Source organism: Artemia sp. Qi Xiang Cuo, chromosome 2 (assembly GCF_049724085.1).
Source record: "Artemia sp. Qi Xiang Cuo chromosome 2, ASM4972408v1, whole genome shotgun sequence".
Taxonomy (NCBI): Eukaryota; Metazoa; Arthropoda; class Branchiopoda; order Anostraca; family Artemiidae; genus Artemia; species Artemia sp. Qi Xiang Cuo.
This window is the reverse complement of record NC_142795.1, coordinates 82078219-82105095: the sequence shown is the minus strand read 5'-3', so window position 1 is coordinate 82105095 and position 26877 is coordinate 82078219. Positions and strand designations below refer to the sequence as shown.

The 26877-nt window shown below is 37.0% G+C and overlaps 1 protein-coding gene across 1 annotated transcript in view; it reads left to right on the top strand.

Moving 5' to 3' along the window:
* The window catches only part of Mctp (multiple C2 domain and transmembrane region protein), a 357697-nt gene that overhangs the window by 198896 nt on the left and 131924 nt on the right, over window positions 1-26877 (top strand). The window contains exons 9-10 of the mRNA XM_089108305.1: window positions 4740-4851; window positions 11941-12083. Of these exons, the coding sequence (XP_088964431.1) occupies window positions 4740-4851; window positions 11941-12083 (255 nt within the window). The remainder of the gene's footprint in view (window positions 1-4739; window positions 4852-11940; window positions 12084-26877) is intronic.

The window sequence follows — 26877 nt, the reverse complement described above, 5'->3', positions numbered from 1 at the left end:
ATTAAAAATGCCGACAGACCCACGTGTTTCTGTCCGTGCTGGTACCCCCTCCTCTACTTTCAGGGTAGTTGATTTTCAGATAGAAAAGATATTTTTTTGGAGGACACTCCCCCACAACCCTCAGGGCAAGGAATATAAGTTATGCCCTGGGGGCATATAAGGTTTTTATTGAAATTTTTGTCGTAGAAACTTGAAAAAGGGCTCATTCGATTTGAAATTCAAAGGACTAGTATCTTTTTTCGAAACTAATAGTCGAAAGTAATTTGAGGGCAACTAACCCCCCTCTCATGCCCACCTTTTCCCCAAACACATCCAATCAAAATTTTTAGATAGCTATTTTATACAACGTAGATGAAAGTTTTGGAAATTAGGTATTTATGGATGACAACCCCTCCCCCCACAGCCCTCAGGGCAAGGGTTTTAAGTTATTCCCGGGGGCATATAAAGTTTTATTGAAAGCGTTGTCGTAAAAACTTCAAAAGGGCTCATTGAATTGGAAATTGAAAGGGCTAGTGCCTTTTTTAATAGTTGAAAGTGATTGGATAGCGACTAACGCCCCTCTCACGCCCACCATTTTCCCAGACACATCGAATTAAAATTTTGAGATATCCATTTTGTTCAACGTTATTGAAAGTTCTGGAAATTTTGTCTTTTAGGATGATAACCCCCTCAGAGCCCTCAGTGCAAGGATTGTAAGTTATGCCCTGGGGGATAATTAAGTTTTTATTGAAAGCGTTGTCGTAGAAACTTCAAAAGGGCTCATTCAATTGGGAATTGAAAGGGCTAGTACCTTTTTTAATAGTTGAAAGTGATTGGACAGCGACTAACGCCCCTCTCACGCCACCCATTTTCCCAAACACATCCAATCAAAATTTTGAGATATCCATTTTGTTCAATGTAGTTGGAAGTTCTGGAAATTAGGTCTTTTAGGATGATAACCCCCTCTGGAACCTCAGTGCAAGCGTTGTAGGGGCTTATAAGGTTTCGAATAAGGTTCGAAATAGAAAGGCCTAGTGCCCTTTTTAATAGTCGAAAGTGATTGGAAGACTTGACATTTTTATATAGTAAAGATCGATGTGGGTAAAATGTATTATATTGTCGTTGTTTTTGTTGTTTAGACCAGGGCACTTTGTATCGAAGGAGCTGTCATAGGAACTTAAAAGAGTGCTCATTCGATTGAAAATATAAAGGGCTGATGCCCTTTTTAATAGTCGAAAGTGATTGGCGGGAAACTGATCCCCCTCCCACGCCCACCCTCCCATTTGCCTTTATGTTTAAAAACTAAATGTTGCCATAAGATTAAATCAAAATGCACTGTGTTAATACTAATTCCCAATAAGGCATCTCAGCAGTATCGCAAGAATGATTGAGGGTATTATGTTCAGACTTTCGGGGCAACTTCTGGTCTTAAAATTTAACCAAATCAAAATAGCGTAAGTGTATCCAAGCTACCAAAGAAAGTAAACAGATTTTTCTGCTAATGGTACCAAATTTTACATTTCAGGTCAACTAGAGGAGGTATGAAACTAAATTAAACACTACTATTTGTGTCCAGATTTTTAAAAGGGTGTATGTTGTTAAATATTGCTAAAAAAATTTTCTCCAGCATACAAATAGCAGGCCAAACTATAAATTCGTAAAAAAACGAAAAGATTCAAAGTATTATTTTCTTTTTCCCTGAAAAGACTATGTCAATATAAAACGAACAGAAATTAACTAAAAAAACGTTTTCCACAAAATAAGTTTTTCAAAGAAAAGTAAAGAACTCCATTAAACAAAAACGAGCAAAAATCAAATCAAATAATCTACCAAGCGTGAAACTACCAAAAATCAGCATCGATAAATAAATGAAACCTAAAACGATTAGAAATTACAATAAATAACCGAGTCAAACTCAAAACGAGCAGAAATTAATATAAGTTGGGCTCTAAACCCCTATGCCTTCCCAAGGCCAGAACATAATTTTCACTTTACTGAAAAAAATACAAATGAATGCGCATTGTCGGTTTAATACACATATACTGATATTTAGTAATCAAAATGTTAATATTATTTGATTTATTAAAGTTATAAAAGTAAAAACATTTATTTTTTTTCAGTTAAGTGCAAATTTCTGTTCGTTTTGAGATTCATTTATTTATTGATGATGATTTGTGGTAGTTTCACGCTTGGTAGATTATTTGATTTTATTATTGCTCATTTTTTGTTTAATGGAGTTCTTTACTTTTCTTTGAAAAACTTATTTGGTGGAAAAAGTTTTTTTTAAATTAATCTTATAAATGAAGCTAGCCACAGGACAATTATGAGAGGGAAAGGAGTGCAAGTGTGGTTCAATGGGGAACCAAAACCTAATACGATTGAGCTCGATTGCAAAAATTGTTGAAAGCAAGAGTGTTTCTTAATGACATCAAAATTGAAAAGCTGGAACTAAACATTATTGAAATAATCCCACTATGCACTTGTAACCCTCTTTAGGGATGTAACAGACATAAGCTCAGGCTCCAGAATTTCGAAGAATTGGCATGGAAATTGACTGGCGTTGTAAACATAAAGTATTTAAACAAGAAGACTCCCCAGAAGAAATTTCAGACCTCTGACTTTTTTTGGTTGAGGGCCTAGCAGGCTTCGAAGTTTGGAAATGTGGGGGTTCCCCAACTATGACACTTTGAAGTCTTTTGGTGCTTCGTTGTAAAGTTATCTGATGGAACGTTTTTTGGAAAGAGTATGTTTGGGCTTAGAAACCAGCCTATCAACAAAATTTCAATTATCAGCTCTTTCAACTTTCTGGTCACCCCAGGCAAGCTACAACTAAGGCTACCAGTCTTTGACTTCCTATGCAAAGCAATAAGAAATGTTCCAAATCAATCGAAAAGTAACCCAGGGGCAGATCTCACGTGACCTGATCATTTTGTTACTCCATTTTGACCTTTGTGACTTTTTACCCGGGGAAAAAGAGATTTCCCCTTTCTGTGGGGAGAGTGAATTAGTCCATAGCTATTCCCATGGTTCCAAGAGGATCCCTAAAAATTTTCACAATTTCTAGCTTGATCAATTTAGCCTATAATTCAGTGTACTAGCAATTGAACGAACAAACACATGTACGCACTCAATTTTAAATATATAATTTTTTTTTCATCATGACTTGCTACTATTCACCAAATAGTAAAATACCATCTTTAGTGACCATACTTCAGAAAATCTCAGCAGTAAATTGAATTAACGTTACTGGTTCTCTGAAACTTAGAGGTTTATTCTCAGTTATTTTAAGGCCACGTACCCTGACTTAACATCATTTGATATGCGCTTAGTAAACTTAAGTTAATATTATGAGATATGAGGTGCAGAATATGCATAGCCTTAATTTTACGATGTGTGGTAACCACTTGAACCTAGGAGTGTAAACCAACGTTTCGCTTAACCCGCACACTCTGTTGTTCATTCTTCCTGTCTATATTATTTAAATCTCTATCCTTGTGGAAAACTATGCTATTATAAGGCAAAAAGTTAAGACAGTGTTTAATTAGGAACACATAAAGTTTTGCTGGTATTTTGGAATTACCCTTATTACATGAGTATTAGCTTAAGTTAGTAGTTGTTTCCTAGGTTACCGGGAGAAGGCACACCTGAACAGAAAACAAAATACAAAGTACGACTTTTAAGAAATCAAATAGATCTCCGCAGCAAACCGATCCAACCATAATGTGCTGCAAAATAGATCAAACCATACTGTGCAGCAAAATAGATCTAACCATACTGTGCCACAAAATAGATCAAACCATACTCTGCAGCAAAATAGATCGAACCATACCATGCAGCAAAATAGATACAACCATACTGTGCAGCAAAATAGATTCAACCATACTGTGCAGCAAAATAGATCAAACTATACCGCTCAGCAAAATAGATCAAACCGTACTATGCAGCAAAATAGATAAAACCGTTATATGAAGTAAAATAGATCAAACAATTCTTTAAAGCAAAATAGATCAAACCATACTGTGCAGAAAAATAGATAAAACCATACTGTGCAGCAAAATAGATCGAACTATACTGTGCAGCAAAATAGATAAAACCATACTGTGCAGCAAAATAGATCAAACCAAACTGTGAAGCAAAATAGATCCAACAGTACTGTGCCACAAAATAGATCAAACTACACTCTGCAGCAAAATAGATCGAACCACACCCTGCAGCAAAATAGATAAAACTACACTATGCAGCAAAATAGATCCAACCATACTGTGCAGCAAAATAGATCCAACCCTACTGTGTAGCAAACTATCAGTGGTGGCCCTAATAGGTGCAAAATGCCAGAGAATGCTAATGCTGGGGCAGCTAATTGATTTGAAGTGGACTAAATGTTTAACTGGAGGTTTACCGTTCCTCATCGTGAAAATTAAGAAAAATCGTATTATAGCTTTGGTAGCAAAATCGCAGATAGCACAAACGCAATCGCAGTGTAGCACAACTGTTGTGCCACGTCTTCCTCAGGGATGATGCTATTCAACTGGAGGTTGTATTTATGAGGCTGCTCATTTAAACGGGAGTTAAAAGTTATAATGCCCTTATCAAGTCGTTATGAGTAGGACTAGTTTTGGTAGCAATTTTAAATTGTCTGAGTTATATAGGTAAACATAGTAAATATCGAAATACACTATCTAATTAATTAAGCAACTAGTTTTGTGCATTTTTTTGCTTTTCATGCCCGAGTCATCGTTATCTTATTAACTTTTTTTTAGACCTACTGATGTAACTCTGAGGCTAAAGGAAGGTGAGTTTGCAGAAACACATGGAGAAATTGATCTAAATATCACCTTGTCCCCAAAGACAATAGAAGAGCATGAAAAGCAGGTAAGATCTTTGAAAATGTATCGCATGAGCATTTTCTTAGATTCAAGCCAAAATTGGGAGCAAAAATAAGTTTTCCACTTAAAAAATGGAGCTGACTCAAAAAATTAAGTCAATTTCTTCCCTCAAACTTTTTTCTACTCTCAAGTTCGGGACAAGCAGAGCTCTGATGGATTGCGATTTGATTTCCATCATATAGCCTATGTTTTGAGATTGCATAAACTCAACTGTACTTAAATCCAGTAGACCATTCGAAATTAAAATCTCTAAAATCTATCTTGAAAGTAACAAAAGCAAACTGAAATTGGCACAAATAGAAGTTTTGATTGGCGCTTATTTTAAACATTCCAAAGTTTTAAAAGCTGATTGGACAGATTTGATACTTTTCCTGCCCATTAATTTCTTATCAGACACGATTATTCCTGTCTAATATGTTTGATGGTTTATATCATGATAGACCATCAAACATAATAGAAATATTCAAAAGCGACAGGACACCATAAAAAATTCTATTCTATAAGATCATTTAGTGGACACATCTTTAGCTTTTTTGTGCGCTTTTCTTTTTCACAAACTTTTTCTTATTTTCCTTGAGGCTATAACCTTAATCGCCATAGAAGAATATAGCACGTGATGGACAAATTGCTTAAAATAAAAAATTTATAAAGTTTTCGAAATGGAATCTGCCTTCGAAATCTCGTCTTAGCTCATTTTTCTGGTCGGAAAATCAATATTTAATAAAAAATGACAATTTTTTTCAAATAAAAAGAAATATCAAAGCTATGGACTCGAATCAACTGTACTGAATTTCAATTTTTATTCATTAAAATGATGCTTTTTTCTCATTGATTTTTAAAATTTAAACGGTTTTTATTTTCAAATTAACAAATCGCGAATCCCCGGGCCATTGAAAATAGCTCATCTGTATAAAAACTTTCAAAACTGGTTGTACAGAGTTGCCACTTTTGAATTATACCACTTTTGTGGTATCAGCAGTCAGATAACCTATTAGACAAATTATAAATAGCGAAATAGCCTTAACCAATTTTTGAACTCCTTTAGGCTATATTTCACCTGTCTTTCTTACTTGACTAGAGGAAATAAATTAAGTTGCCACAGAAAACTATGGATTTATACGTTTAAGACTAATGACTTAAAGTCAGCCAAAATTTGAAAACACTCAGACAAGAAATCGACTTTATCATAAAGAGGCATTGTTTGACTTTATACAGGTAAATAAAGAAAGTCGGTACTTGTAGCAATGTCGTTTCTGTTTTCCCTACTTCATTTTCAAGAACTATTGTCCTCTTCAACCTCGCACTTTTCACTGAGCTTTAAATAGGGCTTTCTTGAATGCCTTTTAGAATGCAGCAAGCATATTCAGTTCGTTATTGTTTATTCATGAACAGCCTTTCAAAACCTTTGAACTTACAGTTGTATCGTTCAAAAGAAATACAGCTAAATAACCCCTTTTATCCTCACAGAATCGCTGTAAAGTGGTTTCAGTTTAGGTTAACAATTGAGGAATTGAATGACACGTGGATTATTGAAATGATATTGTTTCAAAGCAAAATTTTCTACTTACTTTCATTTCAAAAGTGCCCGTTTTTTTTTTTATTTGGTAACAATATTCAGACCAAAAAATGAGGAAAGACTCAACCTCTTGCTATTTGTACTATTGAATAAAAAAACAAGTTTATTTCAACTGAAAGTAAGGAGTAATATTCAAATATTTAAACTCAAAACGAACAAAAATTACTACACATATGAAGGGGTTGCCCCCTCCTTAATACCTTGCTCTTTGCGTTATAGTTTTTAGCACTTCTAAAAAAGCTATCCTAATAGCATCCTATCCTAATTAAAGGGCCCCTTGTTTTAAGGAGTCGTTCTTAAAAAACTGGGACAAACAGTCACACTTTAGCGTAAAGAATAAGGCATTGAGGAGGAGGAAACCCCATTCATATTCAGAATAATTTTGGTTCACTTTGAGTTTTAATTTTGCTCTTTGCTTTCAGTTGAAAATACTTTTTTTTATATTGAACTCTTGACCATTTTACAAATAATGCCGGTAAATCTGGCTCAACCTCTATGAAAATTTCCCTCCCCTCACGAGAAATTCCTCCGTGGAAAATTCCTCCGGCCTAAAAACACCCCCTACCGTATACTACCTTCTGGATAATGCCATCCTTACTGAAAATCCACCCCCCCCCCCCACTTCCAAGAAAATTTCTTGCAGAAGATTCAGCATGAAAAATTTCCTTATCATATTTTCATTTGAAAAAGATTTTAAACTCTAATAGTTTTTCCAATCAGTCTGGAAATCCCCCCTTCCGTTGGAATTATTTCCCAAAAATTTTCCCGGAACATCTCCACATGTAAAATTGAGTAGGCAAAGAGAAAGCAAGACAAATAAAAAAGAATTCTATATAGGAATTCTTGTAAATTCCCCTAGTGTAAAATTTCTCCTGAAAAGTTAACCCCCTGAAACTTCCCTCCCCATGGATACGTTGTATCTGATGGGGTCATTTTCATTAAGACTTTTATTTTTTTTACTTTTAGCGAGTGTTTCACTCCTTTTTCAAAAACCCGGTAAATTTTCTTATGCTCGTAGCCATTCATAGGTAACACTAAGCTTAATGAATCTCATATATATGGAATCAAAATAATAAGCCGATTCTTTTGATGTATTTATTTATATCAAAATTCCGTTTTTTAGAATTGCTGTTACTATTGAGGCGTAGTGCTGCTTACTTACAGTTCGTTACCACAAACTGTTAGAAAGTAACTTATTTTTCACAGTACTTCAATAACGAATGCTCGTACCCATAAACAGTGTAATACAATACTTTCAAAAAAATTTGACACTTCATCGTATTAATTCTCGGCTGCTTTAAATAATAACGTTTTTATTTCTATTGTTATAAAAGGTAATCAGTAAGAACCGAGAGGGGGGTTAGCAGTGCCCTTCTTATTCTGGATAATTTCTGTTCTATTAAAGATTAATTTCGCTTTTTACTTTTATTAGGAACATGATTTTTTTCAATACTTAAATTATTTACTTTTTAAAATTTGATTTCTGATTATATTTCAAATCATACCGGAAAATCTGCCTCCTTCAAAAATTCTCTCTCCCACGAAAAATTTGTCCCACGGAGATCCCGCCCATGGAAAATTCCCTCTGCGTACGAGCCCCACGGTAAATTCCTCCCCGCCAATTCCCTCCTCACTGAAAATTCCCTTCGAAAAATTTTTCCTGGAAAATTTCCCTTGAAAGTTTTTCTTACTTAGTCTAGATTTATTTCTTTTTTGAAACGGTCAAAGCTTGTTACCATCTGTTTTAATTACTATAGCATTGCTGTCAACTATTCTATTCAGTCTAAGAAGTCGCTCTTTATTTCCAAAAAAAGTTTGCAGACTTTAAATTATGATAATTTGTATCACATTTTCAGAGCCGCTCAAAAGGAAAGGGGGGCAACCGGTACAGTATCCCCAGGCGCCATGACTTGTGGAAAGTCACGACGTGGGTAGCCCGCTTTGATAAAAATCTTGACTTTGATTTTTTTTTTTTTATGTGTTTTATTTTGAACCCTAGGAACGGCTCTGCACATCTCCACATATTTTAAACCATTAGGAAGATTACAAGATTTCCAGGGGTGTTCCCATTTGAGCGCTTTCCCATTTGAGCGCCACGGAATTTTGTTCCATTTGAGCGCCACGGAATTTTGTTCCCATTTGAGCGCCACGGAGTACCATTTGAGCGCCAAACCCAAAATTGTGATTTTGCGGTGGATGAAGCGTGGTTTGCTGCCACATTGACCTGTAGAAATATTTATTGCCACGAAGACAACGAACAAAACTGAGGATTTTATTGGGTCAATGGTTGTGAAATAACTCTGTACTGAGAGTTAAGAAGCTAAACGTTTGTTAAGCTTGTGAAGAATATAAGTGAAGATTTTACGCACGTTCATAGGGTAAGAACTGATTGCCGCTGAAGAAGGCTTGCTGGTCAAGTCGAAATATTCGGCTCTTTTTTAGAGTTATTTCACAACGATCGTTTAGAAATGGAACGAAATCACCCAAAAATCGTGCCAAAAACGGATAATTCAAATTAATATATTGGTAAAAATACAAACAAAAACTGCTAATATCACACATCCGGCGAAATGTTATGTGCGACACCCAAGAGAAGCTCGTCTGCTGTTCGAGTTCCAGCCCTGTACTCCGTCGACAGCTTTTCGAGTCGTTCGTTCAGCCTTGCATAATTCTTGTTAGTCCGATGGATGACATGACCCTGGAGTAGCTGTGTCCATGCAGAATCGACGACTGCTTGTTCTTCCTTCAGGAAAGAGATAAACTGCCACAAGTTCGGGTGGTAGCGACCGACTCTTCGGTTAAACCGCATGTGCCATGATTCGAGGTCGTTGTTTGTCCTTCGCTGGATGCCGTAGACTGACCAGAAATGAGGAGGACATTGGTCGAACCACTGACGGCTGAAGTAAGTGACAAACGGACGAGCCGAAGGCCAGGTACGAACGATGTGAGAAATGATTGGACCAGAATTGATTCTGACGATCGCTGGAGGTAGGAACGCCAGAGCCAGAAGCTTTCGAACGTAGAGGTTGAAGTCTGCATCGGTCATGTACAGCTCACGGACTGAGTGACGCCCCAAGTTTCTGATTACTGCTTGGCAAAAGTGGAAGTAACACCCACGGTGCTTGGCGGCCGGAAAAACTTGCTTCACGGATGTCAGCAGACCGGTCTCAAAATCAGAGACGACGGTCGTCGGGCGAAGTGTCACTCCTTTCATCGCAGCCAGTAGGATCAGCTCGCTGAAGACGTCGTTGTAAAGCTGCGCAGACTTGCTCTCCATGAGCACGAAGACAGCGGGAAGTTGCTTGTCGCCGAAGAAAACGTGAACGGTGAACAACTGGCCGAATGGGGAAGGAGCTGAGTCGAAGGTGCCGTCCATATACCATTCCGGGCTTCGTTCAAGCAGACTTAACGACTCGTCGGTTGCAAAGCAAATCGCAGCGTTATTTTGAAGCTGAAAGAGGAGGAATCTCTGGTTTGCAGACGTCTCACTGAAAGCCTGGGGCAAGGGCGTCGGTACGGATATAGTATCAGCGGGCAGTGGTGGTATCAGCTTGTTTCGTGATCTGTACATGGACGACTTCACGTGCTTATAGGGTAACTGAGGCAAAGCACTCAGCCCACTGGCAGCAGCACTTGCGACCTGGCCGTCGTAGATAGCGGGAATCGGACGAGTAGTACGGGCTGACTCGCTTCGAAGGTCTGACCGGAATTTGTACTGCTGGGTCTGCAGAGGATCAGCGCTGTGGTCGTGCGTACCAACTGAAACTGGTGAGCCGTCGCTGGAATCAGTGTGTAACCGCCCAAGACATCCCTTCTTCATGCATCTCCAGCTCTTCTTTCTTCCTCCAGAAATCGGCTTATCGAATCTGTAGACGAAACCGTCGTGTTCTAGCAGTTGTTTATTCTTGGAGCTCTTCATTGTCAAACTGACTTATTAATACTAACCAGAAATATTGTTCCTGGCATCATTAAATACTTGTTATAAGAGGGTAAAAAAATATGCTCCCACACTAAATCCTATTGCATTTTGTGGGTAAACGGTTGTGCAATCGCTTACGCAATTAGGTCACCTGACCTTGCATCGTAAATTAGGATTAATGGGCGCTCGAAGTAAATGTTATAAGAGGGTGCAAGATTGTTAGCTCAGTTCAGTTCAATTTCGGACTTGGATAAGAGAAGAGCGATTTTCAACATGAAGAGGAAACGCAAAATATTATCTGGCGCTCAAATGGGACACAACTGAACTAATTAAAATACGGCGCGCAAATAGGAAATTCCCATTTGCGCGCCATGGCGCTCAAATGGGAAAGCGCTCAAATGGGATACACCCGATTTCCAGATCGGTGTAGACTATTACTTAAAAGAATATTTCCCAACCATACAATTATCATTTTGAGTCGTATTGATTTTAATGAGGTGCGATCATACAATTATCCTACTGAGTCGCATTGTTTTTAATGAGGTGCAATACAATTTAATGAGGTGCGATCATAAAATTATCATATTGAGTCGCATTGATTTTAATAAGGTGCGATACAATTTAATGAGGTGCGATCATACAATTATCATATTGAGTCGCATTGATTTTAATGAGGTGTGATACAATTTAATGAGGTGCGATCATACAATTAATTCATACTGAGTCGCATTGATTTTAATGAGGTGCGATACAATTTAATGAGGTGCGATCATAAAATTATCATATTGAGTCGCATTGATTTTGAGGTGCGATTACACTAAGAATGGATAAATATGGGTCTTGTAGAAGATCCATACTTAAAGCTTCATTTTAAGCTTTGTTCTGCTGTCAATCAGCATAAGAAACCCTTCAAGTTGAATCTGAGTCCCCCCCCTTTTCCAAATTTTCTCAGACTCGTAGCTTTTGATGGTAACATCAAACTTAATGCATTTTACATATTTGGAAAAGACATAAAAAGTCAATTCTTTTGATGTATTAATTGCTGCCTAAGTTAAATTTCATAGAGTTTTCGGTTGAAATTGGATTGAATCCCCTCTTACTTACAGTTCGCCACCACGAACTGTTTCATATATTTTTATGTTTGTAGCATGGTTTGAATTTTTTTTTAACTTTTGTTCCAGTTTGACAGTGCACGAAATCTTTGGTCATAATACCTCGCTAGTTTTCTAGCCCTTTCATTGACAACTATTAATCAAAGAAGAATTGAAAGAGAAAAATCAAATAAATCAATATACAAAAAAGCACACATTCAAAGAAAGAGAAAAGATGTGTAAAACACAAAAAACTTTTGTTTGGTGATTCTATCTTTATTATGTCTCGTTTAAAAATATTCTTTTTACTAAAATACAGCATAAAATTGTTTATTCTTTCCCGTTCAAAGATGTACCGTAGAAATCTTAAACTCGAAGAACAAGCTTAATGGAGGCAGTCTTAAACAGCCAATGAATACCCTTTCTATAAACGACGTTCCACTTATGCTTTTAAGATGCAATGGATGATTTTAAATAAATTTCTTCCAGATCCATAACTTGAGAACCGTGGATCAAACAAAACGATTAAAAAGCCAAATTTGGTCAGCTGTTGTAACGATAATCTTAGTTGAAGGTTATAATTTTACGACAAAAGACGGCGGGGCGCCTGGGCGACCTTATATCAAGCTGAAGTAAGTGACCTATTTATTCTATTCTTTAGCCTGTATTTTCTGTCTATTCTGCCTAATAAGCTCTTTATCACGATCGTTGATTTCTGATGACCCATTGGCACAACTCAAGGGAAATAGAGACAGTTTACAGAAATTTTTGATCCAAAAATATTTTGTCCTTTGTAATTGCTTTAAATTGCAAGCAGAATAACCAATCAACAGAAATGTAATCGTTTTCGTTTTATTGGCTCAATCAAGTATGAAAAAGGTGGCAAAATCTCTCCAGAAGTCTCATTTCTAATCGATGCTTATATAGTAATGTGCAGGGTCGTATCCAGGATTTTTTTTTTTTGGTCGGGGGTGAGGGGGTACAAAAAACTTTAAAAAACGCATCAAAAATTTTTTTATATTCAATTTTGCTATGTTTTTTATGAGTGGAATAAACATTTCAAGGGGAGGGGGGTTCAAACCCTCCCCCTGGACACAGCCTTGATAATGTGATTTAAAATGCGTTACGGGCTTCAAACAGACCCGGTTTGAAAATATGTTTTAAAAAGCGGACATTGGTTCAAACAGTTCGTGGCAACGAACTTTTAGTAAGGAGCGACCCGGCTCAATAGTAACCGAAACTCTAAAAAACGGAATTTTGATATCAATGGTGATATCAAAACAATTGACTTATTATGCTGGTGTCAAATATATAAATTTCATACTCATCAACGGCTACAAGCCTGAGAAAATTTGCATGATTTTTGAAAAAAGGGGGTAATCACCCCCCTGAAGGGCATAGAAGCTTAATGAAAATCAAAACATCATATTCTGCGTATCAGAAAACCCTACTGCAGTGGTTTCAAGCTCCTATCGGCAAAAATGTGGAATTTTGTTGTTGTTTTTTGCCAGAAGAAAGATCACGAATGCATGTTTATTTGTTTTTTTTTTCCCAGGGATAATCGTATCGACCCAGTGTTCCCAGAATATGGTGAAAGGGCTCATTAAAACGAAAATCAAAAGTTCTGGTGCCCTTTTTAACCGACCAGAAAGATTGGTGGGCAACTAGGCCCCCTCCCCAGCACCTTTTCTCCCCAAAATCAACCGATAAAAATTTTGAGATGGTCATTTTGTTCATCATAGTTGAACCTATGAAAGTATGAAGGTGAAATTTTCAGAGAATATTTCTGTTGTACGGATGACAACCTGCCATCCGTAGGCCAACCGGTTGTCGAAAGGGCATATCAGCAATATCTTAGGAACAGTTTCGTGTGTGAAATTAAAACTTACAACGCTTGTTGGGGGGGGGGGTGTTGAACTAACCAAAAGACAAAATTTACATCATATTACTACTGTACTGATATAAATCGAAACACGCTATACCCATATAGGCTGTCAAGAAGACGTATCAGCAATGCTTCAGGACAGGTTGATGGTATTAAGTTAAAAATTTCATCGTGTGTTGAAGGGGATGTTGAAAAAAAGTTGCTATTTGCATACTGCTACTAATGATACAACTATTGCTACGCATAATTACTGATCCTTCCAACAATGCTGAAAAAATTAATGTCTTAAAACTTTGTTTGGATGTTTGTCATGGGAAACGATGGGCGTGGGGAGGGGAGGGGGTCTTTCAAATCACTTTGACTCTTAAAAAGGGCACTATAACTTCCAATTTAAAATCAAATGAGACCCATCTGAATTTAATACGACCACCCTTTCTATATAAACCTTATATGCCCCAGGGCATATAAGGTTTATATGGAACTGGTGGTCGTATTAAATTCAGATTTCGTATTAAATTCAGCCCTTACCCCAGGGCTCTGGGGGGGGGGGATGTGCCAAACCCGAAGGCATTGTTATATGTTCTTTGGACTATTTTTAAACAAAATTGCTATTGCATGATTTCAATCAGACGCATTTGGTGAAAACAAGGGTAGTTAGGGGGGGTCTACTTGACCTCCATCACTATTGACTCTTAAAAGGGAACTAGAACTTCCAATTTCAACCTAATGAGCCACCTTTAATGTTTATACAACTATCCCTTCTATAAGAGGCATAAGTGCCCCAGGGGCAAAACTTACAACCCTCACCCTCAGGCTCTGATGGTTTGTATCAACTTTAAAAGCCTTGTTATAAGATATTTGGACTATTTTGAATAAAAGAACTTTCTCAAAATATCTATTAGAAACATCTCGGGAAAACACGAAGTGTTTTTGTGTGTCTGGGGAGGGGTAGCTGTGACCTGGCCGCTTTGACTCTGAAAAAGGTCACTAGAACTTCTGATTACCAATCCAATGAGTAACCTCCAAAACATATAGGACCGCCCTTTCTCTAAGGACCTTATATGCCCCAAGGGCATAATTTACAACCCTTTCCATGAGAGCTGTACTGGGGGAGGGTCTTCCTCACAGACATAAATTCCAAAACCTTCAACTACACTGAATAAAATTTTTATCTCAAAATTTTAATTGGAGGTGATAGGGGAAATGATGAGCGTCCAGGGGGGCTGGTTGCTCTTAAATCACTGATTCTGAAAAAGGGCATTTTAACTTCCAATTTAAAATCAAATAGCCCCATCTGAAGTTTATACAACCGCCCATTCCATAACAACCTCATGTGCCCTCATGGGATAACTTACAACCCTATCCCCAGGAAGCTGGGGGGTGTCACCCCTAGAGACATTATTACATGTTCTGTGGACTATTTTAAACAAAAATACGGGGGGAAGGTGTCACTGCCTTCCGGTCACTTTGGGTCTTAAAAAGGACACTAGAAATTCAGATTACCAATCCAATGAGTTCCCTCCATAGTACTTGCAACCACCCTTTCTATGAAAATATTATCTACCCACGGGGCATAACTTACAAACCTTGCTTTGAGAGCTATGGGGGAAGGGGTGTCTTTCTCAAAGACATAATTTCTGGGCTCTTCATCTACTATGAACAAAATTGGTATCTTCAAATTTTGATTGGATGTATTTGGGGGAATGATGAGCATGGGGGGGGGCGTTTGCTGGTTGCTCTCAAATCACTTCTTACTCTTAAAAAGGGTAATATTACTCTTAATTTCAATTGAACACAATCTGAAGTTTATGCGACCACCCATTCAATAAAAACCATATATGACCCCGGGCCATGACTTACAGCCCTACCCCTAGGGCAGTGGGGGGTTTTGTCAACCCAAGAGTCGTTGTTTTAGTTCTTTCGACTATTTTGAGTAAAATTGCTATCTAACAATTTTAGTCAGAAGCGTTTTATGAAGAGGGGTACTCGGGGGGGGGGGGGTGGCTAGCTGTTCTACATCACTTTTGACTCTTAAAAGGGAACTGGAACTTGCAATTTTAACCAAATGAGTCTCCTCTAAAGTTTTCACGACCATCCCTTCCACAAAACCTTAGATATTCCTGGGCATAACTTACAACCCTTGCCCCTAAGATCTGGGGTTTGTTTCAACCCCAAAAGCCTTGTTAAATGATATTTAGACTATTTTGAACAAAATTGCGCAGTCGCAAAATTTCTAATAGATGCATTTAAGGACAATACGATATGTGTATGTGGAAAGGGGGGGGGTAGCGTCCCTCCGATCACTTTGAATCTTAAAAATAGCAGTAGAGCTTCTGATTACCATTCCAATGAACCCCCTCCGAAGTTTATATGGCCACCCTTTCTTTAAAAACCTTATATACCCAAGGGCATAACTTACAGCCCTTGCCCTGAGGGCTGGGGCGAAAGGTTATCCTCAAAGACATAATTTCCGAATCTTTCAAATACATTAAACAAAATGAGTATTTCAAAACTCTGATTTGAAGTTTTTAGGGAAATGATAGGCTTGGAGGGGGGAGGGTGATTTGCCTTTTTATCACTTCCGACGAATTAAAAAGGACACCAGTCCTCTCAATTTCCAATCCAATGACCCCTTTTTGAAATTTCTATGACAATCCCTTTATACGAAGTGACCTGATCTAAACAAAAAAAATAATAATACATTGTGCTAACATCGTTCTTTACTTAGGCAGCGCTACTGCGCTTCCTATGATAAAATTTGCCCATTGTTTACGCATAGTATTTTTTATTGGAAAGCATGCATAAAATTTAGGGTGGGGAGACGAATTTTCAGCTGGGGTTTTTGCACGAGGGAATTTTCCATGGGGAGGGAGGTTTCCAGCGGTTGACCTTGTCAGTGGAAATTATACACTAGGGGAATTTACAAAAATTCCTATATAAAATTATTTCTATGTCTTTCTTTCTCTGTTCCGTCTCAATTTTACGTGTGAAGTTGTTAAGGGTAATTGCCTTGGGTAAATCTTCACCGGGATTGAATTGTCTAGAGGATATTTCCGTGGGAGGCTATTTCTCTGTGAAGTTGGGGCCTGATTTCCTGGGGTTTTTCAAAAAAAAGAACGAATTATCGTGGATTGTCAGTTTAATTGACTTATACTGATATTTATTCCTTAAATTTCTGAAAAATTTTTATTCATAAAAGTAAAAAAGGTGAAAACATTTAAAAGTTTTTTGTTTTCAGTAAAGCGCAAATTATGTTCTGTTCTTGCAAAGGCATGGAGGTTATCAGTCGTACTCGTGTTAATTTTTTTCTTGTTTTGAGTTTGAATCGGCTATTTACTGTAATTTCTGTTCCTTTTGAGTTTCGTTTATTTATTGATAGTAATTTGGGGTAGGTTTACGCTTGGAAGATTATTGGACTTTTTTCTGCTCATATTTGGCTTAATGGAGCTCTTTACTTTTCTTTGAAAAACTTGTTTTGTGGAAAAAAAATTTGAAATTATTTTCTGTTCGTTTTTTATTGACATAGTATTTTTTTATAGAAAAATAAATAAATTCTATATCTTTTCAGTTTTTTTTCTATAAGAATCCTTAGTTTGGTTTGCTATTTATTTGTTGGAGTAACTTTTTTCAACAATTTTTAATCCTGACACAAAAAGTATTTTTTAAATTAATTATGTAGCACCTGAAGTTGACCTGATAAATAAAACTTATTTATCTCCCAAAAGATACTCCCAAAAGATACTATCTATGCGACATCTATGTGACAACCTAGATACCCTCACACTCTTTTTATTTATTGAAATTGTAAGAGCAGAAGCAGTAATAGTATTAGCCCTAAAAGTTTTAACTAAATATCCTCAGTTGTTCTCGATATATTGCTAAGGTGTCTTCTTGGCAACCATAAACACAATGCCTTTTGATTTATTTTAAAGCAACATTTAGTTTTAAAACATAATGGGTCAATTGCATAATTATGGGGGGTTGACATGACTAATATCTCTAAGACATAGTTGCTGGACCGTTCTACTATGCTGAACAAAATGGCTGCCTCAAAATTTTGACTGGATGCGTTTGAAAAATGAATGGGCTTGAGAGAAGGGGTGCTTGTCCTCCAATCTCTTTTTACTCTTAAAAAGGGCAAAAACTATTAATTTTGAATTGTATTAGCTCCCTTAAAATTTTCAATCATACTTCTAGCTATTATAATGGTGCTGCCTAGGATATTTCTTATATCCCCATTTGAAAACATGCATGCATAGCGTTTTTTAGTCTATTGAAACTCCTCCTAAACTTTTCCTAAAAGTTTCACCTTAATTCCACTAGCGCCATTAGTTACAGAAAATGTAGTGTTAGTAGTAAAAGTATACATATAGTGTCTTCTGGTTAGTTCAAAATCCCCCCACAACTCACCCTTAAAGGTCTAACTTAGTAATATAACTTATTCTTCAGATATTGTTTTTCACCTTTTTGAAAGCCCACATGCTCATAGTTTGTTTTGATTTAGTTCAACATCCACCTAAACATTCCTTAAAAGCTTCATCTTAATACCCTTCGATTGTAAGGTAGTAATAGTTGTAGTAGCATGTGCATAGTACCTTTGGTTTCTTCAACATACCCTTCAAAACACGCTGAGAATTTCAGCTTAATACCATCAACCATTTCTGAAGCCTTTCTGATGCGTCCGCTTGACAACCTGTGTGGCATAGTGTGTTTCAAATTGGTTCCATTTTGTTTCTGTATATCCCAAATATTCACCTTAATATTCTTAGCTTTAATAGCAGTAGAAGCAGTATTAGCAGTAGAATCAATTGTAGTAGCCTAAGCATTTGTGGCAGTAGTAGTAATAGAAGTAGTAAGAATAGTAGCAATAGTAGTGGTATTAGTAAAAGCAGTAGCATTAGCATGAAAACATTTTCTTTTGGTTTGTTCAACATCCCTCACAACAAGCCCTGTTAGTTTCAACTTCACACACCAAACTGTTACCACCAAGATACAGACGGCATGTTGTGATTCAGTTTACTTTCCCCCCTCTAACCTAACCTTTAGTGGCAGTAGTAGTAATAGAAGTAGTAATAATAGTAGCAATAGTAGTGGTATAAGTAAAAGCAGTAGCATTAGCATGAAAACATTTTCTTTTGGTTTGTTCAACATCCCTCACAACAAGCCCTGTTAGTTTCAACTTCACACACCAAACTGTTACCACCAAGATATTATTACACCCTTCTGACAACCTGCATACAGACAACATGTTGTGATTCAGTTCACTTCCCCCCTCAAAATTTCTGGAAAATTTCACCTTTATAACCTTAGGCATAGTTGTATTAATAGTCACAGTAGTAGTATTGATATTACTAGTATAGTATTTACATTTTGCCTTTTGATCAGTAGAACATCCCTCTAATCAAGTCCTAGAAGTTGCAATTTAATACAATTAGCTGTCGCTATGACTTAGCTGATATGTCCTTTTGGTAACCTGTATGTTATCAAATTTTCCTCTCAGTTCTCTTAGCCTTACAAGTAGTATAAACAGAAGTAGTAGTAGTAATAGTAGTAAATGCTGCAGCAACAGTAGTATTAGCAGTAGTGTGCATATATTACCTTTTGGTTAGATGATCTTCCGCTTTAAGCATTCTCTGAAAGTTCCAACTTAATACCCAAATCAATTCTTGAGAAACATTTTTTTGACAATGTGCATGGGCATAGCGTCTTTTGATTTAGCTTGAATTTCTCATCAATACTTTAAATAGTAAATAGTAATGTTGGTAGTTGTAGTAATATTGGTAGCACGCAAATATTGCCTTAGTGATCATATCCTGTGTTACACCCTTTTGACAATCCATATACACATTACGTGTTTTGATATAGGTCAATACTCCCCTCAATATTCTCTGAAAGAATCACCTAAATGCCCTTCGTGTTCTTGGAAAGTAAATTTCAAACATACATACCTTGCTCAATAGCATATACTAAAACTTCGGACTTCCAATGAAATGACCTCTATCTGATCCAAAGCTTATACGACCACCCGTTCCACAAACCCGTATATGCCCCGGTGCAAGACTTACAACCTTTTCCCAAGGGCTCTGGGGGAATGTATCCACCCTAAGGACATTTCTATATACTTTTTGGACTTTTGGTAACAAAATGGCTATCTCACAATTTCAATTGAATGTGCTTTGGGAAAAGAGGACGTCAGGGAGGGGGGTTAGCTGCTCTCCGTCATGTTTGACTCTTAAAAGGGAACTAGAACTATACATTTCAAATTAAATAAACCTCTTCTAAAGTTCACACGACCACCCCTTCCATAAAAACCTTATATGCCCCTGGGGCATAGTTTACAACCCCCAGACTCAGGGGGATTCTGTCCACCCCAAAGGGTTTATTATATGATATTTGGACGATTCTTGAACAAATGGCTATCCTAAAATTTTTATTAGATACATTTCCAGAAAATACAAATTATGAGGGGGCAGCTGCCCCCGATCCCATCGACTCTTAAAAAGAGAATTAGAACATCTGATTTTCAATCCAATGAGTCCCCTCCGGAGATTATACGACAACCCTTTCCGTAAAAACCTTACATGTGCTCGAGGCATAAATTACGACCCTTGTGCTGTGAGGGGGCTGTCATTCTTAAAGACACAATTTGCAGACCTTTCAACTACGCTGAACAAAGTGGCTATCTGAAAATTTTGATTAGATATGTTTTTTGTGAATTGATGGGAGTGCGTGTGGGGGGGGGGGAATAATCACTTTTAACTATTGAAAAAGGTCCTTTCAATTTCTAATCGAATGAGCATTTTTTAAAGTTTCTACGACAACAAATGGCCATCTCAAAATTTCCATCAAATGCATTTCAGGAAAATACGAGATGTAGGGGGGGGAGGTATACGCCTTCCAATCACTTTGAATCCTAAAAAGGTATGATTACCAATACAATAAGCCCCCTCCGAAGTTTGTGCGACCAGCCTTTCGATAAAAAGCTTACATGCCCCCACAGCATAACTTACAACCCTTACCCTGAGGTCTGTGGGGGTGGGGGGGGGGGGTGTTTCATCCTCAAAGACATAATTTCCAGACCTTTTAACTGCACTTAAGAAAATGGCTATCTTGAAATTCGATTGGACGTGTTTGGGGAAACGGTGGGCGTGTGAAAAGGATTAGCTGCCCCTACAAGTTTCTAAAACAACAAAGAGCCATTTCAAAATTTCTATCAAATGCATTTCGGGAAAATACAAGGTCTGGGGGGGGGGGGTATCCACTCTCCGATAAACCCTGAATCTTAAAATTGACACTAGAACTTAGGATTACCAATCCAATCAACTCCCTCCAAAGTTTATACGATCACCCTTTCTATGTAAACCTTATATGCTCTCCAAGGCATAACTTACAACCCTGTCCTGAGGGCTGTGAGGGGGTTATCATCGTCAAATACATAATTTCCGGACCTTTCAACTACGTTAAACACAATGACTATCTCAAAATTTTGATTGGATGTATTTGGGGGAATGGTGGCCGTTGGAAGGGGGTTAGTTGTTCTCTAATCCCTTTCGACTATTAAATAGGGCACTAGCAGTTTCAATTTCCAAGAGAATGAGCCTTATTCGAGGTTTCTATGGCAATTCTTTCGATTCGAAAGGCCCTGGTCTAAGATCAAAAGGAATAATAATAATACGTTGTGCCCTCCTCGCTCTTTACTTAGGCAGCGCTATTGTGTTGCCTATGATTATATATGATTAAATCACATCGTGTGATCACGAACTTAGATACAGCTTTCTATATTCTCCGGTGAAATCCAAAAATTGTGATAGATTTCCCTCTATTAAATCTTTGTACGATTCTTTAACCCTCTTTCTATAATCTAAAATAAAGTAAAAAAAAGACCAGTTATAACTGACCACTAACAGACGAATTAGCAAAATCAAACAATTGAAAAATCTTCAAGCGTAAATATCTTTAGACCAGTCGCTCCTGTACCAAATTCATTGTACTATTCCCCCAAAGGCTCTTTGGTCTGTAAAGGAGGGGGAAGACAAATGAAGAAGCATGTTTATTATATATTAGCAACTCGAAGTGGGTGATCAAAAACTTACATGAAGCTTTCTATATTCTACGATGAAATCCAAAAATCGGAATGAATTCCATTCTTTATGAGTTCAGTTTATCTACTCTTTATTCTGGAATCAGCCTAGAGGAGGGCAACGAAATACATTAAAGACCTCCATTATGTCCCTTGTCCACCAATTCTTCAAAAGCTTAGAATACTATCTCTAACATATCGTCGCAAAGGAGGCGATGTGACAACAACATACAAGCTTCTAAATGCTGATGATACCATTTCCTGGCCTTTTCCAACCGGACAATTCAAAGGGAACTCAACAAGCTTTTCCAGAAACGAGCAACCACCAGATAAAGAACAAGTTCTTTTCAAATAGAGCTTTGCGCTTGTGGAACTCCCTTAGTGAAAAACAGTGACCTCTACCAGTGGGAATACGTTCAAGTGTCAGTGCACAGGGCTCAACAAACCTTGGTGGACCATTTGGGATTGCAGCGAGATGATTAACTATCATCACTGAAGCTGGAGGACACGGGATTCGTGCTATCGGTAGGAAGTGCCCTTTAAGGTAATTTACTAAATCTTTATCATACTCTTTCTGTATTCTACGATGCAGTAAAAGAATTAGAACAATTTTCCCCTTTATTAAATATTTGCGACATTAAGCAGTATGAATTGACCAGTGTGTTTTCCAGTAATTATCAACAGTCGCTCGACATTAGTCTCTTATTTCTATCCCTATGAGGTCAATTATGGAAGTAATGCTTCTAGTTTATTTGAAAGTCTGAGTATTATCTTTATTGTTTTAACTAGTAAATTGCATTTTCTCCTTTTGGGAAAAACCCAATTATCTGGTAGAGACTTTTAGAGGCTTCTAATATTTTGTTAACAAAGCTATTTATCTCTTTAGAAATATCAAAGCGGTATTTAATTTGAATTCAATAAATATAGTCAAACAGTTCGTTGTAACGAACTGCAATTAAGGAGCGATGTGGCTCAGTAGTAACCGAAATTCTGAAAATAGAGTCTTGATAACAACAGATACATCAAAAGAATTGAATTTTGATGTTTATTCAAAATGTAAAATTCGTGAACTTTAATGATACCCATCAAACGTTACGAGGCTGAGAAAATTTGCCCAATTTTTGAAAAAGGAGGAAAAGACCCCCATAAAATGAAGTGATTTTAGTGAAAATCACACCATCACATTCATCATACCAGAGAACTCTAGTATAGAGGTTTCAAGCTCCTATGTACAAAAATGTGGAATTTTGCATTTTTGTCAAAAGAAAGATCAAGGATGTGTGTTTATTTATTTTTTTTTCAGGGGTGATCATATTGAACCAGTGACCGTAGAAGATCGAGAGGTGGCTCATCTGATCGGAAATTAAAAGTTCTAGTGTCTTTTTAAGTGACCAAAACTATTGGAGGGCAGCTAGCCCCCTCCCACGCTCATTTTTCTTCAAAGTCACTCGATCAAAATGTTTAGATGGAATTTTTACGGAATAATCGGAAAACCTAATAACTATGTATTTGAGGATGACTTAACCCCCCGCAGTCCCCATTAGAAGGGCTGCAAGTTTTGAACTTTGTCCATTGTTTGCATACAGTATTAGTTATTGAGAAGCATACAGACGTTTCCATGTGGGATTTTTCTGGTGAGTGGGGGAGAGGGGTTACGTGGAATAATTTTTCAGTGGAGTAATTTTTCATAGAGGAAAGGAATTTTCCATTGAGGGGGAGAAGGATTTCCCAGCATTAAAAAAAAAACGATCAGAAATTACAAAAAAAAACAATTTTTTTTCAATTGAAAGTAAGGAACAACATTAAAACGTAAACCGAATAAAAATTATTACGTATATGAGGGGGACTGCCCCCTCGTCAATAGCTCGCTCTTTACGGTAAAGTGTGTTTTTTAGTAGTTTTAAAAGAGCTTTTCATTCTAATTAAACGGCATTTGTGATTACTTTAAGTCATTCTTAAAGGATTGGGACAATATTCGAACTTTAGCGTAAAGAGAGAGGTTTTAAACGAGGGGGAGACCCTCCTCATGTATGTTTTAATTTCTGTTCGTTTTAAGTTTTAATGTTGCTTCTTACTTAAAGTTGAAAAAACTTGTTTTTTATTTAATATTAAAAAGAAACAAATGAATCACTTTCTTTGTTATATAGGCTTCTGGTTACTTTTGATAATGAAATTTTGTATCATATTCATTGCATTTTGTTATATTTTAGTTAAAGCTTCATGGTAATCCCAATTTCTTACCTTTATAAACTAAAGAAAGGACAAAAAGTGATATAAAAAATTGGTGCTGATGAAAGAAACTACTGCAATGAATAACATAGTGATTGCAATGAAAAAGAAGAAGAAGAAGGATTTATTGAAAAAAAAACATATCAACAAAAAATTATTGCTGCCTCCCCTAAAAAGCAAAGCTTGTCCGTGGATGCAAGTATTATACTGTGAGCCAACCAAAATATTGCGTGAGACTTATTAAAGGTGCTAAATACACAATTAATTTTTTAAACTAAAAGTAAGGAGCAACATTAAAACTTGAAACAAAGAGAAATCATTCCTCACATGAGGGGGCTTCCCCCTTAATCTCTTGCTCTTTACGCTAAAGTATTTTAGTACTTTAAAAAACCTTTTTACTCCAATTACACGACCCTTTTTGTTTCAGGAGTCGTTCTTAAGGAATTGTGACAAGAAGTTAAATTTTAGCGTAAAGAGCAAAAGATTGAGAAGAGAGCAGCCCCCCTTCATGTACGCAACAATTTCTGTTCGTTTTATATTTTAATGCTACTCCATAATTTCATTTTTTAAAAAAACCTTGTTTTTTTTCTGGTCGTTTTTCAAATACCTGAGAATCTGCCATCCCCCTCCGTGTAATTCCCCCCCCCCCAACCACGGGAAAATCCACCCACAAAATTTCCTCCTTGTAGAAGATTTAGTGTAAAATTTCACGTATAAAATTTGATCGTCAAAGAGAAAGTAAGACAAATAAAAATAATTACCATATATAAATTTTAGCTTAGTCTTCCCGTGTAAAATTTTCTCTAGAAAATCCCCCCAGAAATTTTCTCCTTAGAAAATTATCCACGTAGAATATCTTCCCCCACAGACCCACCCCCTAAATAAAATGTCTGTACATTTCCCAATGACGACTACAATAAGCAAAGAGTGGTCAAATTCCATAGCTTACAGCCCTTTCCCCACGACTTTTGGGGAGTAATGTCTTCACCTCAGCCATTGGACCTTTCTACTATACTGAAGAAAATGACTTTCAAAAATTTTTATCGGATGCCTTTTAGGAGAAAGGGGGGTGGGAGGGAGCTAGTTACCCTTCAATTTTTTGTACTCTAAAAAGAGCACTACAAGTTTTAATTTCCGTTTGAATGAGCCGTCTCTCGAAATTCTAGGTTTATTGGTTCGAAAAGATCGAAATAAAAAGCAGATAAACCCTCATCAGTGATCTTTCTTCTGGCAAAAAAAAGTAAAAAATTCCAATTTTCTGATATGGTTTGATATGCTGAATGTCATGGTGTGTCTTTTATTAAGAACCCTTGACGGTTTTGGAGTGTCTTCCCCTTTTTCCAAGATCAGGCAAATTTCCTCGAGGATCGCAGCTTTTGATGAGTAACATTAAACTAAGTGACTGTTATATACTTGGGATTAGTAGAAATGCCAATCTTTTGAGGATTTAATTCTTATCAAACTTCTTTTTCTAAGGTTTCGATTACTCTTGGGCTGAGTCGCTTTTTGCTTACAGTTTTCTACCACGAACTGTTTAATGCATCATATTTGAAAAATCCCCTACAAATGGTTTACTAAATCTACTATTCTGTCAGATTTTTCTTGACCGGAAAATGCTAACAATCCAGATTAATTCTGAAATGTCCAAAGTTTTGTCCCAAGTTGTCTTAAGCCACAGTAAAATTAAACCTGCGTCAATTAAATGCATCACATTAATTACACCTGCGGCAATATTCATGTTTTGTGGTGGTTTGGTTACGGTTTCATAACAGATTAGATAACCAAAAATTATTAGTACAAAATAAATCCAAATTCAGGCCAAAATAGTCGTTTTGCATAAGGACAGACACAAATTGACACTTTGCAGTGACAAAATTTTTTTTGTAACTTAGAAGGGCATTGAAACTTAGAGTTCCCATAAGAATTAGCCCTCTCCTGAGATTCGACAACCACTGTTTCGGTTTATTTAACCACTATCAAAACAATACTTGATAGCGACAATAATGTACTGTTGCGGCTAGACACCGGCGCCGCGCCGATGAGGGAAGACTGGCGGAGGCGAGGCCAAAAACAGCGCGCCGCCACCGCGATCAATTTTGGCGGCGCGATCAATTTTGACCGCAAACATTAATGTTTTCATAAGTCTTTCTCAAATCACAGCTTAAATTTACAACAGATTCGAGCCTATTCATGAGTTCAAAACTTCACAAGTCGCTGGCTGGAAACTGGTCTTCTTCGTTATTCATCAAGAGAAGTAGAAAGCTGGTAGAAACGAAATGGCTGTGGCGTTTCAGAAGAATCAGAACCCTTGCATAATAGTTGAAATATATATTCGGTATATATTCTTAACATAAATAATTATCAAAATTAGTAGTTTTTTTTTCATCGAGCATTACTGCATACAAAACTTCAAATACCATATCACAAAATTCGTCTGTTATCTGGGTAAAAACTTTGAATATAAGTTGCAACAATAAGTCACCTGTGGTCAAAATAGTCAAAGACTCTTCTTTGATCCCCACCCAGGATCAAAGCTTCTGCTATGGTCATATCCATGGAAATCTCCAAAGAGTTTCTTTTTAAAATAGCTCTCAAGCGTAGCTTGGGATATTTAACCCTTTTTGCTTTTCTTCAAAGCTTTAAAAAAAGTGTTATAATATTCCAAATGTTACATTTGTCATATTTGTGCATATTTTTGGTCATCATTTATGGGGTGGTCGAATTTTTTAAACCATTGTAGATACGTAAGAACGTTGCAACATCTAGCACCCTGAGGTCATGAGACTGTCAAAGACTCCTCCTTGAACCTCCCAAATTGAAAGCTTTTGTTTTGACCTGGCCTTTTAATGTTATCTGGGCACTGGACAAAGGGTGACATTGTCGCTCGAGTGCTACGTTAGGTAGTGATGTGGATATCACTTTCGTCACACCAATTTGTTTTAGGATGAATGGGCCTGGTACTTATGAATGAAAGTTTTCAAAGTAAACTCGTTTCATCAAAAAGAAAAAAAATGGGTTGGACGCATATGCCCCTTTTCCTTTGGACGATAAAACTAAACAAGTGCTGTAGCAAGTATAACTCGCAAAAATATTGTAAATTTCTGTCAACTTTTCAGCGTTTGGGCATTCCTGCTTTTAATAAAAAAAAAAAAAATAACGGTACTATCACTTAAATATAATAACTCCCAATGCCCCCCTCTGGATACCATCTTGTTAGGATGCCGTCTCTGCT